The 21,989-nt window shown below is 34.9% G+C and overlaps 1 protein-coding gene across 3 annotated transcripts; it reads right to left on the bottom strand.

Annotated features, from left to right (window-relative positions):
• Window positions 1-2,777: 2,777 nt before the first annotated feature.
• DEPDC1 (DEP domain containing 1) lies at window positions 2,778-20,678 on the bottom strand. 3 transcript variants are annotated; one of them, XM_047788685.1, is made up of 12 exons: window positions 20,520-20,678; window positions 18,785-19,050; window positions 16,172-16,328; window positions 15,523-15,641; window positions 14,959-15,089; window positions 13,125-13,172; window positions 10,584-10,724; window positions 8,422-9,252; window positions 7,806-7,978; window positions 5,858-6,043; window positions 4,379-4,564; window positions 2,778-3,691 (listed from the first exon to the last, which is right to left on the bottom strand). In XM_047788685.1, exons 1-12 carry the CDS (start codon window positions 20,565-20,567, stop codon window positions 3,551-3,553), a joined length of 2,427 nt encoding a protein of 808 aa, XP_047644641.1. In that variant the 5' UTR covers window positions 20,568-20,678; the 3' UTR covers window positions 2,778-3,550. The 3 variants fall into 3 exon arrangements, with proteins under 3 accessions (XP_047644641.1, XP_047644642.1, XP_047644643.1); XM_047788686.1 differs by having other exon boundaries at window positions 5,867-6,043; XM_047788687.1 differs by lacking the exon at window positions 8,422-9,252 and having other exon boundaries at window positions 5,867-6,043.
• Between the last annotated feature and the right edge of the window lie 1,311 nt (window positions 20,679-21,989).

The raw sequence follows: 21,989 nt of genomic DNA, 5'->3' as shown, positions 1-21,989 counted from the left end.
CTGATCTCTAGCTCCTTAATGTAATGAGACACTGGACTTTATTTTGACTGCCCCCCCGCCCCTGCAGTGCGGGCTGGCAACTAACTGCTTACAGACAGTAATCTGGGGACCATCATAAGGCTTACCTCCTTTGTTTTCCTTTTCTCGGTATTTGGTTTTCTAGTTCTTATGGAAGGGTAACATAGAGACCAACTAATATATGTAAAGCTAAGTTTTGATGCAAAAATTGTTTTTATAATGAGCAAAAGTCAACACTATTTTCAAGTGTCTTATGCCTTCTGTGTTTCCTCGGTATACATTCTGAGGTTTTCAGGAGAATAAAAACAGCTGTTCTATACATTCTCCCCCCCATGCCTGTTCTTGGAAAATAAGATTCTTAATTAATATAAAAGATGATTCTGAGTTAAAAAAATTTTCTTAGTTGCTATACTTTATTGTGTTTAGCACTATTAAATTTATTGCAGTCAACTGACCTAATTTATTTCAATTTAGACTTTAATATTAAAGCCAGCAGTCCTTCATTTCTCTCCTAGAAATGTTTCATTTCAACAATAACACTGCATGCACACACATACACACACATGTTCTTTACCTCCAAAACCAAAGGGTGGTGTATCAGTTGGAGAGGTACATACAGGCTTCTGGGATATAAAATTCTGGAAGTATCTTTATTCTACCAAACATGAGGTAAAATATATTATCACTGAAAGAATAGAAAATATATTGTGAGATATGAGGACAGATTTGGAAGAAAAGTTCTAATTAGCAGAGATCTTTTAATATAAGAGGAAAGGACTTAGCAATTGAGCATGGGCTTGCTAAATTCAAGATTTAAAGGTATTATCTCTTTTAATAACTCTAACAACTCTGTTACGTAGAGGTTATTATTCACATTTTATAGGTGAGGAAACTCAGGGTTTGTTTCCCAGGGACAAAAAGCTAGTCAGTAGGAAGTTCTTTGTACTTCCACTGCTGAGTGCTAGATAACAGGACAGTATATGAGGAAAGGGGATCATTAAATGACAACAATTAGCAGAAGCTATTGGGACTGGTTGGTGGCAACAAGTTCTGGGACCAGAACTATAATTTCCATAGCATTCCCACAGATTTACTAGACTATTCCACACCCTCTCCATTCAGACTTGCAACATCTTCCCCACCACATTTTACTCCCAGGGGCTGCTTTGGTTTTTATTTCATGAGAAAGTAAGAGCAATTAGAAGAGACTTTCTATAAGCACTCAATATCAAATCAATCCAACAATATTTGATATTAAAGATGCTGCCCTTTTTTCTGATAGAATGGAATTTATCCAGGCTCTAGCCAAAGGCTCAGCCCTCTACTTGTATAATGCATCTCATATACTTTCACATACTCAAGGACATTCCTTCTGAAGACATGCATGCTTCCCTTCCTCATCAAATTTTCCCTTTATACTAGATCAAATATTTCCAACCAGTATGTACAATCAGAACCTTTGTTTCATAACTAAAGAAATAGTTTAATAAGACTCACCAGTTGTTCATGCTTTGTTTTGGTTCCTTTCTGCCCAAAGCAATTGAGAGGACTATATTTTTGCTAAGATCTCTTCTAGTGCTATAATTCTAGGTGTTTCTAGTATCAATTGCTAATATTTATAGAATCCTTATTCTATGGCAGAATCTGTGCTAAATACTTCTCATACAGTATTCTAATAAATGCTCACAACAATCCTAAAAGACAGGTACTCTTATAATCTTTATCACACAGATAAGAAAACTGGGACTTAGAGAAATTAAATAACCTGCCCAGAGTTATGGAATAAAGGGCAAAGTAGGATTCAAATTTAACTTCTGAGTTCACATCATTAAAAAAAGTGTTACATTATATTATATAATGTAACCTCAACTGCATGCACACTAATAGAGATAAAAGTTTACTATGTCTTTATATTTATATATTTAATATTTATCAATAAATACAAACCAAATTTAAATTGTTACAAAACCAACAATAATTTTTATCTTAATATACAACATAATTCACATTATTACACATCTTTAAACAGGAAAGCTTTTAGTATACAGCAAATACTTTGGAAAGAATTGTAATTCAGTTTAATATTTTTATAGCTAAGATTTCTGGACAAATGATGTTATTTTCTGCTCATATTTTAATAAAAATATTGATTTGAAAAGGGACATTGTCATTCCACAGTAATGACATTACACGGAGAAATCAAAACAGTCACAAAAAGTGTCTATCCAAGGCATTACATATGTCTTTGCACGAACAAACAGATATTAAACAATCTTTCATAAAGTTTGGAAGAAAAACTGCTTCGAGTTTGCACCACGTTAGTCAAGCAGAAATTTAGAGAACCTTCTATTGAGAGGGATTTATACTTGACATTTCCTTCCAAGGAAGTAATAAAGCCAGTGTGTCACTAGCCTAATATTTTACTAATAAAAAATATAATTTTCAAATATTTTTACTTATAATATTCAGGCACTGATTCTCAAAGTTGGCTGGATATTGAAATCACCTAGAGTTTAAAAAAATACTAAAGCCTATATGCCATTCTTTAAAATTTTGATTTAATCAGTATAATATATGGCCTGAGCATGTATTATTTTCAAAGTCTCCAGGTGATTCTGATATGCACCAATTTGAAAAACACTGGCTTAGAGAACTGTTCCATAATCCAAATGGCCGGTCTTCAGTTGAAGGAATCTTCATGACTTGATTTCATGGGGCATATTTTTATTTTAAGTAACTGATAGGTATCTCTCTTTTAAGGAAGAGACTTTTCTGTTTTATTCATCATTGTCTCCACTTCTTGAAGAATGAAAAGGCACATAGTCATAGTAGTTGCTAAATAAATATCTTTTAAATAAACACGATTGCCTTATACTACTTTCATATCTATCTTCTAGTAGATCCATGAAGAATGAAAAAAGATATTAATTAAAAAAAAAATAACTGAAGTAGTTAGGATAAATGTTTAAGGCAAACCAAAGTCTTATATATACATATTTTAAACACACACATAGATAAATAGATCAAAAATAGAAAAAGAATATACAAGAGTGCAATATTTAGCAGTTGAAAATTAACTCACTGAATTTTCAAATATTCTTCACATTCTTAGATTTAGAAACAAAAGTAATCCTAAACAACTAGTTCTTTAAGCTCATATCCATAAGCATATGTGCAGATAAGTTTTTTAAATAGAATTACAGCTTAATCTTGAGCACATGTCAGTTTTCAAAATTCAAGTAAATGAAATTTTAGCACACACCACGATAGCTTTTTCAGATAATTGTATAAAAAACAAAAGATTATTTCTGGTTAAAATACCTGGTATCACCTATTGTTATTTGCTCTCAGTTGAGATCCACAAGTTTCTCAGCAGTTTCATGCTGATAAAAACTATTTTGGCACCTCCTGACATAATTTCTTTTATTTAGAAAAGCCTTATTAATAGGCAGACTTCCTTTTTAGTAGCTGGATTCTTAGATATGGTTCCACTTACTAAAGTTCCACAAGTATTACATAATTTTCAATCCAATTAGTATCTTAAACTACGAAACTTTGGTTTTCTTAAAATTAGCATGGGTTGCTTGATTGTAGGTTTGTCATCAAAAAGTGCTGCTTCGCTCTCAGACGTGGGAAATCTTTTCTGATAGATCAGGGGATATTCCTTCTGGAACTTGAAAACGCGGTAAGGGGTTAGAAGGTATTTAACATTATTCTAGCTGAGACCACTAGTCAATATTCTATGCATCTTCGCCCTTCTCAAAGATGTATTACAGAGATCAGTATCCTTTCACTTCCCCCTCTTCTTTGTCACATATGAAAGGTGCATTGCAATAGTTCTTAGATCCCAGTTAGCATTAACATTCTAGGATTCTCTCTAACAGCATTAACTTTCTGTTAATTCTCCTAAATTCCAGATGTTCTTCCTTCTCATTTGTTAAAGACTATGAAGGTCACAAGGTTCTAGTACATTTTATTTCTTTGAGTGTATCAGACCTGGAATTGGATTTGCCAGAATCATATGACTATAGGGTTTTGATGTAGAGTTAAAAATTCTAAATGGTAATGATGTGTCACTAAAAGCTATGTATTATAATCCAAATATTGTAATTGTTTTCTAAGGCTAATGCATGTTATTATCATATAAAACACTGGAAATAAAGGAGAGTATCTGTTATTCTGGTTATTATTAAAATTTTAGGACAGAGTAAAACCAGGTAGGTACTCTTACACAGCCTATATATGATACTTAAAATCCAAAATATTAAAATGAGAAATTAGATTCTAAAGGTTATTAAATAACAATTAGCAATAGCATATTAGAAAATATTTATGACTGAGAACTTACTCATTCACTTACCTGTTTTAGTTTTTTCCTTTTCTCCTTTAGAGGCAAACTCTTGTTTTTAATAATATTCTCTAAAAGTTCTGCAATTGCAGCTTGAGAGGTAGAAACTTTTTGTTCTTCAAACTCCTGAGCACTAATCTGTTTACAGTATGAATATGTTGGCAAAGGAGCAATCAAGACATCGCTAGGATTTTTAATCTGTAGTAAAAAAAATGATACAGTCAAATCTATTGATTCTGGTCATGTTCCTTCTTGGTAAAGGGTTCTTTTGATTACTATTTTGTCATCAAACATTCGGCACTAAGAAAACTTTATTATGTAGCAGGGTAGGAATACATCAGCAGGGTCTAAATCCCAGCCCTACAATCTATTAGTTTTATAATCATCAGCAAGTTATTTAAGCTTGTTCTGCTCTGTCTTCTCATCTGTAAAATGGGACAAACATGATGTAATGTATATAAAATATATAACACACAAGTATTAGATAAAGTGCTCATCTACTATTTTTGAGGTCTAAGAGCATGAGCACAGCCCATACCATTTGCAGAAATGGAAATAAATTATAGGGCATAGATATAATTATGGTAAGTCATGGTAATATTAGAATGGTATACACAGGAAGATACATGAATATATGTGCTGGGCAGCCAAAGACTGACTATAGTAGACATCTGTTGTTTTTGGCTGCTTAGATTCCATCTCTTCTTCTTATAAAAGTTCCTTCCCATTCAACTCCAATTATCCTTACCTTTTTTGAAGAAGAGAGTCTTCTCTAACCTACGTAGAGCTACTCAGAGCATGGCTGTTCTCTTCAACCCACTCACCCTCAGCCACCCAAAGGATATGCATTTAACCTAGAGTGGACCAATCTGAGTCCATACCAAGAACTTTTCAAATTGGAAGTGAAGGAATGGCTTTTTTTCTCTTTGGGCTGCAAATGCAAGTCTGTGACTCAAGAGCTTTAATCAGCCCTATTCCCCATCATGGGAAGAAGCCACTTTTCAAATACAGAACCAAAATCACTATTAGGGATGGAAGGATTGAAATAAGAATCCTATTGCTATTTGAATCTCCATATTATGTCTATAATTCTTTTAGAGGTTATTTATGTGAGCTGACAGTCTCTTTTTGTTTACGATAGTTTAAGATGCATACGCCACTTGCAATGGCTGAATGTAGAGAATTTTTTTTTTGTCTTTTGTCTTTTTGTTGTTGTTGTTGTTGCTATTTCTTGGGCCGCTCCCGTGGCATATGGAGGTTCCCAGGCTAGGGGTTGAATCGGAGCTGCAGCCACCGGCCTACGCCAGAGCCACAGCAACGCGGGATCCGAGCCGCGTCTGCAACCTACACCACAGCTCACGGCAACGCCGGATCGTTAACCCATTGAGCAAGGGCAGGGACCGAACCCGCAACCTCATGGTTCCCAGTCGGATTCGTTAACCACTGCGCCACGATGGGAACTCCCTGAATGTAGAGAATTTTAAGACTTACGATACATACGTGGCCCCTTCTTAAGTAGTCAAGATGTTCCTCCACTGTAGTCTGTAAGTAGGAGGGTACTTGAAGAATTTCCTGATGATGATCCATCAAGAAAGAAACTAATCTTGCAGCAAGAAGCTCATCAAGATCTACCTCTTCAGCACAGCGTAACACACACCGAGAAAAAGTATGTATCATCTAGAAATATGAATTTAAAAACTTAAAGTTTTATATAAATTAGAATATCAGTAATTTCTAGGTAGCATTATGCTAAAGGATTGAGATAAAGTGATAAGCAGACTTCAGCTTAAAAATGAGAACAGTAATTTATTACACTAGAAAGATAAGAATGGCTATTATTCTTTCTGAAGTATTCGTTAAATATTTCCTTAATATAAATTCCCAACGATTACAAAAGGCTTAGCTTTTTAATTTTCTCACCTTTTTACCAGTGAACACCATAGGTTCCATTAATACCACATATATATGGCGCTTAAAGACTGTTAGATAATAGTGACATTAAATTAATCCCATAAAAACACAAAGTAGGAGAATATATAACATATATACTACATAAGTGGTTATCTTTCAAAATTGGAAAATAGTTTTTTGTTTTTGCTTTCTAGGGCTGCAGGTGCAGCATATGGAAATTCTCAGGCTAGGGGTCGAACTAGAGCTGCAGCTGCTGGACTACACCACAGCCACAGCAACATGGGATTCGAGCTGTGTTTGTGACCCACACTACAGCTCTTGGCAACATGGGATTTTTAACCCACTGAGGGAGGCCAGGGATCAAATCCGCATCCTCATGGATTCTAGTTGGGTTCGTTACCACTGAGACACAAAGGGAACTCTGGAAAATAGTTTTTGATGCTTATTCCATCAGTCTTTAAAAACAATCAATACATGTATTTTTCATTTCGATCATGATGATCTTCAAATCCTGGGGTCAATTTTGTGTTTCAAAACTAATTTACTCCCATTCATATCCATGTAACCCACCAAATATAAGACACATACATGCATGTATGCTTGCACACACATGCACATCCACATCCACACACATTATAAAGTGATCTGAATATCAGAATTCTATTTTAAGTATTTTGCACATAAGATGGTGAGCACATTTATTGAATCAAAATATATTTTTGGTTTTATTTCTACATGCCCAGCAGGTTTTCCTATCTTCTTGCAAGATTCAGTCCTTAGCTTTTTATTCTTTTTTTCTCAGCTTGGTAGAGTTCATTTACTCTCACAGTTTCAACTACCACCTCTCCAAAAAATACAGCTTCTGCTCTGATCTTCCTTTACCAGGTTCACATTTCCAACATTCTCTTGAATGAATTTCACTTGGATGTCCTATAACCTCAAAGTGTAAAACCAAAATTATCTCCTTCTTACTCCTATCTTCCCACACAAACTTCCCTGTACTTTTAAATGATGCTAAAATTACTCTAGATTAATTCTTCCTCTTAATATTAGGTTTTTCATTATCAAAAAACTGTCCTTAATGAGTATTAGAATGGAGCTTAGTTCCAGATTCCTTGCTGTCCGAGCATCTTATAAATTGCAGCTGCACTCTGAGAAAGTGGCAGCTCTTTATGCAGACAGAGAGAGAGAGAGATATTAGTGATTTTATTTCAAGAGTCCATTTCCAATCAATATCTGCATATAAATGCTTCTATCATCATCTTTATATGGAGTCTAAGACTGCTTCACAGTAGTTTCTCTCAACTTCTTGCTCACAGTGACAAGCTATCTTAATTTACACAACACATCAAATACAGCTTTCCCACTACACAATCTCTGAAAGACTTTCAAGAGACTTTTTAACTCAAGAATCTAGGATTTCAAGACCATGACATCACTTGAGTAATACTCTTAGATGGTTTGGTTTTCTCTCTTTTTTGTTTGTTTATGAACCAGGGCTTCCTCTTTCCTTAAGAAATCAACTTACCAGTGACCTTGTACCCATTGCATCATGAAGTTGGGGCATATCAACATTCTGACTCATTCGAGAAATCATGCGCATTAATAGTTGAAGCTTTCTACGATTTGGTGGGGGAAGTAACAAACAACACAACTGTAGTGCATCGATGGCAATCCTCTCTAAATGAGGTTGCAGCAAACCTAGAAGGCAAAGTTACCCACCCCCCAAAAAAAATCATCAATGACATTAGCTGCTTTCATACTACCAGCATATACAGTTATATAAAGAAGGCAAAATAATACTTTAACATTTTATTTCTTTTAACTATTCTCAGAAATTTCCACATTCTTCACAAGCATGGTAGGATACTTATTATTTTCTTTATAATCCACTGGAACATTAAAATCCTTCTCTTATTACATATAAAGTGATTCAGAATAAGTGCAATTGAAAGAAGAGAAAATAAGTGCTTTAGGTAAGTAGAATAAATTTTAATTATGCCATGACAAGTCTTCTATAGTAAGAAACTTTCCTTCTAGAGGAAAAAAATAAAGCAATTTCAGAGAAGAAAAGCCAGGTAAGCGAAACAGGGTTAGTAAACACTAAAAGTTAATGTTACATGCATTGAAAGCATCAACCTTACTTTGTGTGCCAGTCAATACAGAAGAAGCTGGAGGTAAAGAATTTTCTGAAAGTTCTATTGTACTTTTGCAGAGTCTTTTATTGATTGTGGTACTAGACTCTCGGAGTTCACCTTCCATAGCTGTTTGCACACTTGTGCTGCCTCGTCCAAGATTTGGTTTCATGATAATTTCAGCCACTGGCATATTAATATAACTATTCCTTCTTGTACTACTTCTTAAAAGTAAACTCTGAGATCTACAAAGCTGTTTTGACTTGCATTTCCCATTACATAACTCCTCTTGGTCTTGAATGGTCAAAGTAGAGGTTCTCTTAAAACCAACACAGAGTGGCTTTTGAATACTTTGCTCTGAATGAAGACTCACTGAGGATTCCTGTTTGGTCTTAGATTCTAAGAAATGTTTATTATTTTGTCCTTCTATGTTCAGAACAGATTGATGGAAGACACTGGAGACCTCTTTACTTGAATTCCCTGGTAAATCTATAATTCCTTCTAATGAATAGCACCTTGGTTTGATATTAGAGCATAGACCATGCATACTACTTAAGCCTATCAAATTATGACAACTTCCTCCCATTATGTCATTAGCACTGGCTCTTCTGTATTTTAAATTAACTAGCTGCATTTTCTTAGCATATTTTTCTTGAAATCCTTGATCGCTTATCTGCAGTCTTTCAGTAGTATCTGATTCTTCTTTGTTTTTGTCTTTATGAAGCAGACTGAGAAGAAGACACTCAGTTGATTTGAAGGAATTCAGACTGTTTAAGTGAAGGATTTTTGAAGACTGTGGATCATCTTGGATTTTATGTAGCCCACTGGATCTATCTGAAACTGTGAGGTAGCCACAAACAATTACCAGGAAATGAAACAAAAGTTTAGATGCAACTGTATGACAGTGGACAAAAATAAAACAAAAACAACAGTAAAGTTAAAAAAATAAAGCATCACTATAGTACATATTGTTAGTATGGTACAAATAGCAGTTGCTTAATTCAGAAGCCACTTAAATGGGACACATGCAACATTCAGTTACAAAGTGCAAGACTGACTAGAGGTTTTCCAACTTGTGATATAAAGTAAAGTTTATTTCAACAATTTAACTAAATGAATTGAGACAAATACATTAAAAATGCCTATTCTCAGTCTATAAGTATTAGAAAGCTCTTAATTATAAGACAATTGTAGCATAATAAAACATATATTTTGTCTTTGTCTTTGGTACCTAGTTCAGAGCTCCTAAAATCCATGGAATTTCCAGAGTCATAGGAGTTTTTTTTTTTTATTACTAATAATGAGCCTATTTGAGCAAGCCTGAATTTATGCTAATGGGGTGAGTTAGGGCTGGCCTTGCTTAGATGGTTGAATCCTTAGCCCTACCTCAGAGAGGGTGGTGGAGTAGCTGGTGATGGTGGTGATGGAACTTAATCAACAATGACCAATGACTTAATCAGCCATGCCTGTGTAATGAAACCTGTTAAAACTCTGAAACAACATGGCTGTGGGTGCTTACTTGTTAGTGAATACCTGGACATGCTTGGGAAGGGTGACATTTCTGGAAAGAACACAGAAGCTCCACATAACTCTTACCGCCATGCCTTCCTCCATGTATGTCTTCCATTTGGCTATACCTGACTTATATCCTTTATAATAAACTGGTAATCATTGAGTGAAGTACTTTTCAGAATTCTGTGAGCCATTGCAGTGAATTATTAAACCCGGTAGGGGCAGGGGGGTGGGTTGTGGGCACCCCTGATTTGGTAGTTAGCCAGGCAGAAGTGGGAGTAAACCTGAGGACTCAGTTTGCAGTTGGTGTATGAAGGGCAATCCTGTGGAACTGAGCCTTATAATCTGTGGGGTCTTAGCTAGTACTGGGTAGTTAGTATCAGAGCTGAAAGACTTCATTCTCAACTTCTGGGGTTTGGGTTTACTGGGTAGTTATTGTCAGAAATGAACTGAATTATTAAGACACCCAAATGGTGTAGAGAATTGATATTGGAATTGTATATCTGAATTACTGGAAAAAAAACGTAACAGCAACCAGAGTATTCCAGAATTTTAAAATAATTTAGAGTCTGCCTCTTTCATATTTACATATACTTTTAGATCTTTTAAATTATGGAAGCTAATACAATAAATTTAAGTAAGTAAAAATCTATACGTACCCAAAATGTTCACAAATAATTCATAATATTCAAAGGTAAGTAGAGGTTCAGGAAGATCTAGAAAATAATCTGCAATTGTTCTGAATACATCTCGTTCAAATCCAACATAAGTTGGATTATTCATATCATTACTTCTTGGCCCTGAATAGAAGGAATAAAAAAAAGGGTGAAATATACTTCAGTTTAAATATAAGTTTTAAAGATCCTTATAAAAAGCATAAAATCTGTATTTATTTAATGAAGGAATTATGTTTAAAAACAAATTCTGCCACAATTCAAAAATTTTAAAGGGTTGTAAAAATCTCATTTCTTCTCATCTTTTAACTAGAAATCACTGCAAGCAATTATTAGCATTTTGTTTTATTTTAATATTTATGTCCCTGAAAATGTATATAAAAGCAAATTTTATATATATTTTAAAAGCATCAGGGAAGTTTATTTTAATGGAGTTTTTTCACGATTCATTTTATAAAGCAGAATATGGACAATGAAAATAATTCTTCCAAATTGTCTTTTGCCCTGATTAAATTTTTGCCAGATATAAAGCGTAATCTAAACGTTTAAATAATTTCCTTATATTGCTATTCCATTAGCTTAAAATCACTGAAATAATCATGCCTACTTGTTAGTATTTTCTTCAAAAATGAGCTCTGATTTCATGTTACAGATGAGGAAACTGAAGCTCAGAGAAACTTGCTAAAGATGAGAGTCCCCGGTGGCAAAGCTAATGCTGGAACTTAGAGCAGTGTAAAGTGAGAGCAAGTCCTAGGACCTTGAGATCCAACAGCATTTAAAGTGTGGTCCATGGACTACTAATCAGAATTATGCCATGCACCTATTAAAAATATAATCTCTATACAGACCAGAGCTATCAGAATTCCTGTGAACTAGGAATGACTGATCTAGAAACGTTTGCTTCTGGTTCACTAATTTAGTAGTTCCCAAACTGATTTGGGCATCTTCACTATAAGAATCTTCTGAGTTGTAATTAAAAAAAAAAAAAAAGATTCTTGACATACTGAATCAACTTAATCAGAATTTTTGGTGAGTCTCTCTAATGACTGTAATAGGCACTCAGATATGAGATCACTAGGTTATCTTTCAAGAAAAGGCTAACAAAGGTTTTATGTGGGACAAAATAAATAGACTTTTTTTTTCTGAGGAGGATATAAGATATAGTCTTAATAAATGGATTAAAATTTTGATAATCATTAAAAGTTTTCTAAGACAGAAAATACTGGAATTAAAAATATAGAATTTACAATCAGAGAATATAGGTTTGAGTACATAGCTCCTTATGCATTAGAAAAAAATACTTTCTAAGTCTTATTTTTTTCTAGAAAAAAATGGGTATAGTGATTTACTGATCACTGATTCTTACATGTCACAGGATTATTGTGGGGGATTAAATTACAAACAAGTTTAAATAAAAGTCAATATTGCCCCTCACTAGATATATTGTTGTTAAAGTGGAATCTAGTAAATCATATCTTTGGTATCATTTATGTATAACATGGACTAGAAAGAAAAAGAAACAAATCCCTTAAGATGGGGCATCAGAGTAATCCCTGGAAGTATGCTGAGTTGTAATCATGAGCCAAAGTATGAGAGAGAAAGGCAGTGAGGTAGGGGGAAGGTAGAAAGAGAAACTCAAAAATCTTAGGCTTCTGATCATGACCTTTATTTTGATTTGATAAATAAAAACTTCTGTAACTAACATTATTTACTTTATTGCTATTTATTCTGCTATTTTGTCATATTGACACCCAGTGGACAACAAGGGAATATATACTTATCCTGAAAAAGTACTAATTTTATAACTAGAAAAATCCATTTGTAACACAATTATTAAAATATAATTTAGCTTTTGATGATTTAGAAGCATACCCCTCAGCACAGTTTTAAAATTGATTTTGATAACAATTCAGATTTTGTACTTGAACCATGGTCTTAAATTTATAAAAATCAATTATCACTGATCACTATGGAAAAATCTTGAAAAAAGAAATGCTAAAAAATGATTTGATTAGTCACAGGTCATTTTTTTCCATAAACATAAAAGTCTCATTAATATAGACTCCAATGGAATAGAAGTATGTCATGAAACACCTGAATGTTAAATCTGTGTACAATGGCAAGGCAGGGACAGAAGTGAGTTTTACAAGGCTTCATTTCTGATTGAAACTTTCTACTTATAAGTCACTTTACTTACAAGTTGCTATTTGAATTCCTTGGCCTTCTCTGAGGCAACTGATGTATATTAAAAATTCTTTGAGATTCTCTAGCCTATAATTTTATGATTTATAAGAACTGAAAGATAAATGATAGGCTTGGATTACAAAATCACTATTTACATAGAAAAATGGCTCTAAAACATACTTCACATGCAAAGAAATGTAATCAGTTCTACTAGATCTTCACTTAAACATCAAGAGAAATAATATACTTTAATTTTATCAGGATTTTTAGAAATGATTAAAAATAATGCCTTGGTTCTGGTTATATACTGTCAAATAACACATACAAGTTTGTGTAACTTACAATTTGCTAGGCACTTCATGGCAGATAATACCCAGTGAGGAAGGTCATCTACACACAAAAATTAATATTGTTTAATAAATCATACAATTTTATGATAGTATACTTAAAACTTCACTTATATAATTATATACATTTACATGTATTTTATATACACACACACGTATGTGTATGTACCTCCAGGGTTAAAATGATTATATATTTAACAAGACATAGGACCAAGGGAATATTTTATTTTATTTTATTGTTTTCTTTTTATGGCCACATCTACAGCATGTGGAAGTTCCCAGGCCAGGGGCTGAATCGGAGCTGTAGCTGTTGCCTTTGCCACAGCCACGGCAACACAGGATCCAAGCCGAATCTGCCTGTGTCAACTCTGGATCTGCAACCCACTGAGCAAGGACAGGGATCAAACCTGCATCCTCAGAGACAATGTCAGGTCCTTAACCTGCTGAGCCACAAGAGGAACTCTCAAGGTATTATTTTAAAATACAGGTTTAAAAAGTTACAGAGAACTTCATTTTGACTTTGCCACAATATATAAGACAATAAGCAACCCCAAATCAGGGATTAATTATTTGGAGGGGGTTCAAAAATAAACATTCATTGTTATCCACTACTAGCATCTTTTCTTTGATCCTCATTTCTGTTCTACCTATAGCTATCCTATTTGGATATACTGATTTGAGTTACATCTGTGATAGAAACAAGCTATATTTGAATATTAAGGTGCCTTCACAGTGAGGCTTGCTTAAAATTTTTCAATTGGCACTAAGTAAAATACACTGCATAAATGTAGTCATTTTCTGACACAAACACAAAAATTACACATACACTTGACTTGAAAAGTTAATGGTTATAAAGACTAGAAAGCTTAGATGAGACTATATACACTTATTTTAGATAATGAAAGATGGGATAAGTCCAAAGCTAACATGTATATACAACATAGCTCTTAAGTTTAAATATTTACTTTTTTGCTCCTATGATTAGAAATTCCAAGTTCTTGCCCACAGAAAGAAACTCAAAGTAATGCATGTCACTTAATTCTATAGACGGCAAATGATTATGAAAAAATGAGTGAACATTTTGAGTAAGTTTATTGATACATTTGCTGTAATATAAGTTTTCTAATGCACCAAGCTTGAATCATTTCTCTGATTTTTCTATATCTGATATCAATACATTATATAAACATATATACAATACAAAGCCAGTGTCTGTTCTTCAGAGTTCAGACTTATTGTGTTACTTTGGTTTTGCATATATGTCTTCACCCCTTTAAAGTTTTGTATAACTTATTTAAGTTCCAGGAAGGCACAGGCCACTTCCCTCTTGCTCATCATTAAATCTTTAGTACAGTGCCTGGAACATTGTAGGCCCTCAGTAAAATGTGGTTAATCAATAGTTTTAATTATATCTGTATACCTTTTGGATATTTAACTCTGCTATTTAACAAAATCAAGCATGAATCCATCTTAAGAGCTAAAATAACAGTGTGAATAATATTCATTTAAAAATTATTCCAACAAGGAACCTACTGCATAGTACAGGGAACTAAACTCAATATTTTATAAAACCTATAAAGGAAAATAATCTGAAGTACGCACATACACAATTGAATCACTTTGCTGTACACCTGAAACGAATAAATCAACTATACTTCAAAAAATTTTTTTTCCACCATGATTATTACAGCACCTCTAATAAAACAAGAGTCTCCCTGGGTGATTTCTCAAAGTATTTTACTTTCTATGTTTTGGTCTCTATTTCCACAATGGCTGCAACTTTTGTTAACAAGTTTACAATGAATCCAACTTCTTTTATTGATACCAACCTGATTTGTCTTGTAGTATAACTACTCCATGCTTACTTGTATTGGTCATGTTGTACATTATATATTGTGGAATTACTTGTTTGGGGTTTATGACTTCTTCCAGGGATGACACACCTAAAATGGTTTGCAGGCTAAATAGAAGAAATGATACAAACTTTTTATTCTTCATAAAATAAGTGGAATAGAATATAAATATGTAAGAGTAGAGCTGGAAAACAAACAAAGCCTTCAGGATATTTTGGTTCTTTTCTTAAGTCAAACCTCTAAGGCTTATATATAATATTCGCCTAAAAATATATTCATGTTAAAACCTTTGAAAGATTCTAATATAGATCCCAAACTATACCCACAACTTTTGAGTCAAAGAAAAAGCAAATCATACTGAAAACATTCTAATTCTAATGTACTAGAACTATAGCAAGGGCACTTATTAAGAAGCACATATACAGCTTAAATCCTAAGCTTTGAGAATTAATCTGTTCTTCATTTGCATATCTTGATGAAAATATCAAATTAACATTCTAAACACCTCTGGAGCTTGGTTATAGCTTAGTTTTAGCTTACTAGATCAGAACAACATGTCTCCAAACTTCTTCAACATCTTTCTGGTTTATTTCTCTATTATCAACTGAGTTTTCTTGATCTTCACTGATCATGTCACGATTCATTTTCTCTGTATTTTCCTGAAAAAAGAATTACTTTGATTTCATATGGTATGCTGAAATTATGTAAATACTGTTAATATTTAGTAATTGTATTAGTATCAGTCCATTGAGGAGTAATGTCACTTGAAGAAATACTATAATACGGTAATAGAGCTTTAGTTTTGCAACTGCCCTACTACCCTAAAATTAATTTATTATACAAATAGTATTTCAAGTATGTCTCCCTAACGTTTTTGTTTCTATGAATTCCAAACAAATTTACACATGCATTTTTATTTATTTATTTATCTATTTAGGCCGCATGTGTGGAAGTTTCTGGGCCAGGGACTGAACCTATGCCACAGCAGCAACCCTAGCTGCCACAGTGACAATGCCAGATCCTTAACCTGCTGCACCACAAGGAAACTCTGCATTTTTAGAACATAATGTATGTTAAGAGATTTCAAGTAGTGGCTTCAAATATTAAAGAATCATTCACTTTTACTGATTCTAATAATAAGCACATGCTATTATATTTAAACTAGTGATTAGTAAAAGGGATATTTTACCTGAGAGAAATGTAATCCATGCTTTTTAGGAGTTCTACGGGATAAATTTCGTAATTTAAAAATACTATCTTTATCTTTGGAAAAGTTCTCTATGCTGTTTTTTCTCACTTCTGGATACCTTCGTGGAAGAGTTTTAAGTGGAGAATTTGCAGGAAATCTGGTTAAAGAATAATATGCAATTAAATAATGTGCGCTCACAAACTTTCAACCAGTTTCATTTTTTTTTTTTTTAATAGGAGAAATTCTTTGTTAATTGTATTTCTTTCTCTCTTCCTAAGGGAAATCATTAACCTATAGTTGTTGTATATGTTAATGTATTCCTTCTTGTTCATGTTTTTATACTTTAAATAAATATACATAAACAACCAGCGATACCCCTATATTTTTTACATTAAATTTATGCATAAGTTTTTTTTTTTTTTGGTCTTTTTGCCTTTTCTAGGGCCGCTCCTGTGGCACATGGAGATTCCCAGGATAGGGGTCTAATTGGAGCCATAGCCACCGGCCTACACCAGAACCACAGCAACACTGAGCTGCATCTGCAACCTACACCACAACTTACGGCAATGCTGGATCCTTAACCCACTGAGCAAGGCCAGGGATCGAACCCTCAACCTCATGGTTCCTAGTCAGATTCGTTAACCACTGAGCCACGAGGGGAACTCCTGCATAAGTTTTTAGTGACCTCAGTAATGTTTTCTTATTCCACTATCTTAAAATACTTTCTTATATTCTCTCATAAGAATTTTGTTTTCATATTTCAGTGTTTAATTCATGTATAACTCATACCAAGTTTCCATACATACAAGGGTTTATATTGTCAGCACTTAATTGTTTTAATTTAAATTTAAGTAAGCCCAAATAGTCAGGTTAAAGCAGTTCTCCCCTCATCATTCCTCAAAATTGACTCAGACCTTTACACTACCAAATGAACTTTAGAATGCTTGTTAAAGTCTACAAAAAATTATATGGGGGTTTTGAATAAAAATGTACTGAATCTATACATCTTTTTGGGAAGAAATGACTTATTTGTTATATGAAGACTTCTCATTCATGAACAGAATATCCTCCGACTTATTACTTTCAATACAATTTTATAAGTTTCTTCAGGAAGGTCTTACACATTTGTGGTAAACCTTATTTTTAAGTACTTCATAGTTTTGTTACCACTGTAAAAGGACTAGAGATAGAGAGACTAGTTAAAGAGTGATACAGAATTCCAGTGAGAGAGTAACAATCTAACATAAACAACATTCATAGTGAAGAGAGAAGTAAATAGACTGGAGAATACTAATCAATACAATAGATGTGGTTTGATAAATACACCATATTTAAAGTGGAGAAGGGAAAGAATGATGTTAACTACAGGGAAGACAGTGCCCTTCATTCAGATATGGATATAAGAGGGTAAGAGGTGGTAGTGATTTTCTACATGTTATATTTGAAGTGCCTGTCTGACAGGCAAAAAGTAGGCCTAAAGTGGAGGAGAGGCATTTGGATTGGAAGTTGAAAATCATAAGAAAAGTAAGTGAAGACATGGTATGAGATTGCTCAGAGAGAGGTGAAGTGCCCAAGCCTAGGACCTTGAGGACAGGAACAACTGAAGAATGAGCAAAAGCAAAAGAACTTAAAAGGTGATGGACAAGTAGTGGAACGAGGAGAGATTTGTAGAGTGTTATACAAAATAAACTATTCATATATTTTTTATTGCAGTTTACTTGTATGACATAAATCATCTTTGACATACAAGCAAGAATCAATTTCTATGACATTTCATTTGAAGAGTACTGATTTTGTAGAGTAAAAAAGCATGGGAATTAGAATCCAAAGACAAAATTTAAGGGATATATAGCCAAGAACTGTGGGTATATGAGAGAAAAAGCAACTATGCTAGCCTGAGGGAATCAGAAAGGCCCCACAGAGGCTACAACAGAGCTGACATAAGAAATGTATTTACTAGTCTGACAAAGGCGTACATTAGAATATATTTCAGATCAAGAGAATTAAGATTTTTTTGAAGCATGGTCTCAGCCTTTTCACCCATAAAAAGGAGTTAATACCTGCCCTGCTTAGCTATTCTAGAAATTAAATAAAGAAGACATGTAAATCATAAAGCAGGGCTTCTGGTACATGATAAATGCTTAATACATATTCCCTTTAACTTGTAGTATAGTTCTTTTATTAGTTATTATATAAAGTTTGCTATTCTTTATCTCATAACATGTATTATTAGATTATGTCACTTAAAGGCAAGAACCTGTGAGAATGTCTTGCAATTCTTAAGTCTATGAAACTAAAGGTTAATAATGTTCTGTCCTTGACATGTTACAAAGCTTTCAGAATATGTAAAAGTGACACTATCTCATTCTTTCCTCCCAACTCCCTATTTTATTATATATACTATCTTCTATTTTAGAAGTTTGAATTGTGCAGTAATTATCTTTAACTAACTTTAACTTCCAAAAGTTTGCAATTGGACTGAGAGTAGTAAGATTATTACAGAAAATATTACTTCTCCTGAAGAAGCTGCTGTTTTATTAAAAGAATAACAGAAGTGGTGTTAAACTTTATTGTTAAGTAATTTGCTTTTGCAGTTATTTCTTTGTTTAGTACCTGAATAGCTGACTGTTGTCATCAAGATTTTCTGATCCCCATTTTCCTTTGATATCTTCAATTACATGGTTCTTAAGAAATTTTCTCAGTAGCTGGATAGTCTGTTGCCTTGTAACTTCAGGACCGAAATTGCTATTATTTCTTAATAGGTCATAAAGCCAGTCCACTGCTTCTCCTGCTGTAAAACAATTGCCATATTTTTTAAAGTGTTGCCTGTGTTTTCTGAGAGGCATTCCTGATCGAAAAGATGTAGTAACTTCATTCCACTGCAAACGGAAAGAAGAAAAAAAATTAAACAAATTAGACAAAGAAAATTCTCTCGTTCATTTCTTATTAAATCATTAAAATTCATGATGAACTCACTTGACATTTGTACTAAAGAAAATTTTATATCTCATACTGATTTATTTTTATTTTTTTATTTTTTATTTTTTTGTCTTTTTTTAGGGCTGCAGCATACGGAGGTTCCCAGGCTAAGGGGTGGAATCGGAGCTGTAGCTACCGGCCTAAACCACTGCTCACAGCTCACAGCTCATGGCAACCCTGGATCCTTAAACCACTGAGCGAGGGCAGGGACTGAACCCGCAACCTCATGGTTCCTAGTCGGATTTGTTTCCACTGCACCATGACGGGAACGCCCTGATTTCTTTTTATTAATTCTAGTGTTGTAATAATATTTTTATGTGACAATTTCTGACTAAAAGCACTTCATTGGCTGGTTGGCTTATTTATAGGAAACCAAGGAATAATGGAGAACTGCAATGAACCTGCCTTTAGTCCTCAACAAAGAAAGTATTTATTTCTGTTTTTTTAAACCTTAACTAACATTAATATGCTGGTAGTATTTATGTCAGAGACTATGCATTACATTCATTATTTCTCTTTAATTCTCACAGTTCTATGAATAGGTACTATTACTCTTCCATTTTCAGATAAGGAGTATGAAGCATAGAGAGATTTAATAATTTGACCAAGGTCACATAGCTAAGCGATAAACCCCAGGCATTCATACCAAAGTATGACTGACTCTAGAACCTGCGTCATAATTAACTATGCAGGCCAAACAAAACTCATGGCAGGAAACAGTTTTACTGGTAAAATAACTTTAGTAGGAAAAAGCTTATATATTTATTATAGCATTTCTTATGTGAAGATTCCAGTAATGAACAAAGAACTGATGGAGTAAAGTAAGCTTTAAGTCTATCGTTTGTTTAACGATGCTGTGATGTATCTACAGTTTTAAAAGATAATTTTCCAAATTGTTTGCAAACAGCTCAAATTCGGGGTTAGTAGCAGGAACATGAAGGTGGTGGTGGTATAAACATATAACTTTTTAATTGAAATATTCTACATTAGAGGTCAAGAAATCTGATTTATATATAACACATTCAGCTATGCTACCACTTATCTAACTTATGTGGCCCCAACATCACAACTCAATATTCCGAGACGTTTCAGGGCCGGCCAACACCACCAACAACAGGGGTCGTTTAGGATGGAGCGACGCGACAGGAGCAAAGGAATGGGGAGAGGAGTACAGACCCTTAGAGTAGGGGGGTAGGCATGTCCTGCAAGGGTCCGCGATACCCGTGAATTCCCCCTCATTCACCTCTTCAGTGACCCAAGGGGCTCTGGGACCCATCCCCCAGCCGGAGGGAAAACTACGCATGTTCTCCCATAAAAGCGGTGGCCGTCATCACCCCAGCCGGCCAGTCTCGTCTCCGAGCTGTCTTACCAGCTTAGTGGCCCGATAAGGCCCGGGAGGGACACTCCGATTCTCCATTCCGCCCACCGAGCCCGAAGGTCTGTCAGCGCCCGGTGCCCCGCATGGCGGCGAAAGGCTACCCTGCAGCCCCCGACGCCCGGGCGGAAACAGAGCTCTGCACACCCGCCTTCCCCGCCGCCGATTTGAATACCGCAGAGGGCTGCGCTGATTGGCTGCGCCTTCGGGTCACGTGACACGCCGACCAGGCCCTGTAGCAGCGCGTGTGAGCGGTGAAGACTCTCCGGGAGGTGGTGCTGGCCCCGGGGGCAGGCACCGCAGGTCTGCGGGTGGGGGCCGGGCTGGGGCGTTGGGAGCCCCGGCCTCACCGGGTTCCCTGAAGCTTCTTCTTCCTCTTGTGGTCGTGGACGAGGCGGAGTCGTGTCTCCACACTCCGAACGGGTGAGGCAGTTTAGTTCCCTACAGGATTGTTTTGAGCCCAGCCTTTGGCGTGAAGGAATTTGAAATTTGAAAAGAAAAAACGAACACAAGCCTTTTCTGCCTGGCCCTGCAGGATCTCAGGCAGTGGTTACCACGTAAAACAAATCGTCCCTGGGGAGTAGCTTTCAGCTGACCGCCCCCTTGGTTTTGCTTTTAAAAAGCTTCCTGGGTATATGTTACAGTGCTGTCACCTTAGTACGTCTTAGCAGGGACCACCATTCCAGTCTTCCCTGGGCTAAAATGTACTTTAATTAGTAAAATAGAGCTCAAGTAGATTTCCCTAAGTACACACAATAAGGGGCTTGGGACAGGTGGTGCAAAACTTGCCAAATTGCTTCCCTTAGCAAAATCTACCATATCAAGCAAGAATCCTGGTTATGTTTAAATCACGATTATGCATTTGAGGGATTTTAGAAATCTGCGTCAAACGTTTTTCAAATGAAAAAACTAAGTTCCCAGCCTTGAAGAACTTGCCCCAAATCTCGGATCCTGTTGGCGAGTTCAGACTTCGTACTTTTCATAAATACTCTAACACTGGTCTGAAACTATTTGATGGTAGGAGTCATTCAGAAACTGATTAGGTTACCTTAGTGTTTTAAGGCTGTGGAAGAATTAATTTGGAAATTAAACAGCAACTTGAAAGGATAAACCTTAGGAAAAAGGAGAGAAAAGGGAAAATTTTCTAGGGAGGAGTAATATGATGGTGTGCAGAGTTTACCTTTCCTATTGAACTTAAGATAATTTGTTGGAGATTTGTGTATTTTCTGATTAGAACCAGTGGATAGGAATTTTCAGAAACTCTTGGTGAATAGAAATAACCCAGTTTTGCATTTGTGTTAAGGAAAAGAAGTACAGTGATAGATGTTAAAAATAGTGTTAACCATTTTTTTATCTGGCTTTATGACACATTGTTCTAGGGTTTTCTTTTTCTTTTCTTTTGGTTCCTCTTTCCTGTCAATGAAATGAAATGGAGATGAAAATGTGGAAGCCCAGATTTATCTT

The sequence above is a fragment of the Phacochoerus africanus genome, chromosome 8, assembly GCF_016906955.1.
Source record: "Phacochoerus africanus isolate WHEZ1 chromosome 8, ROS_Pafr_v1, whole genome shotgun sequence".
NCBI lineage: Eukaryota > Metazoa > Chordata > Mammalia > Artiodactyla > Suidae > Phacochoerus > Phacochoerus africanus.
This window is presented reverse-complemented; position numbering and strand designations above follow the sequence as displayed.

What these genes read in the sequence shown, in the direction of transcription:
- DEPDC1 (XM_047788685.1), bottom strand. Translation starts at nt 20,567, where the DNA reads ATGGAGAATCGGAGTGTCCCTCCCGGGCCTTATCGGGCCACTAAGCTG. An exon ending in GACAACAGTCAGCTATTCAG is followed by an intron (nt 16,329 to 18,784) that starts GTACTAAACAAA and finishes TTCTTTAACCAG; the next exon opens with ATTTCCTGCAAATTCTCCAC. An exon ending in AGACATGTTGTTCTGATCTA is followed by an intron (nt 15,090 to 15,522) that starts GTAAGCTAAAAC and finishes TCTTCTATTTAG; the next exon opens with CCTGCAAACCATTTTAGGTG.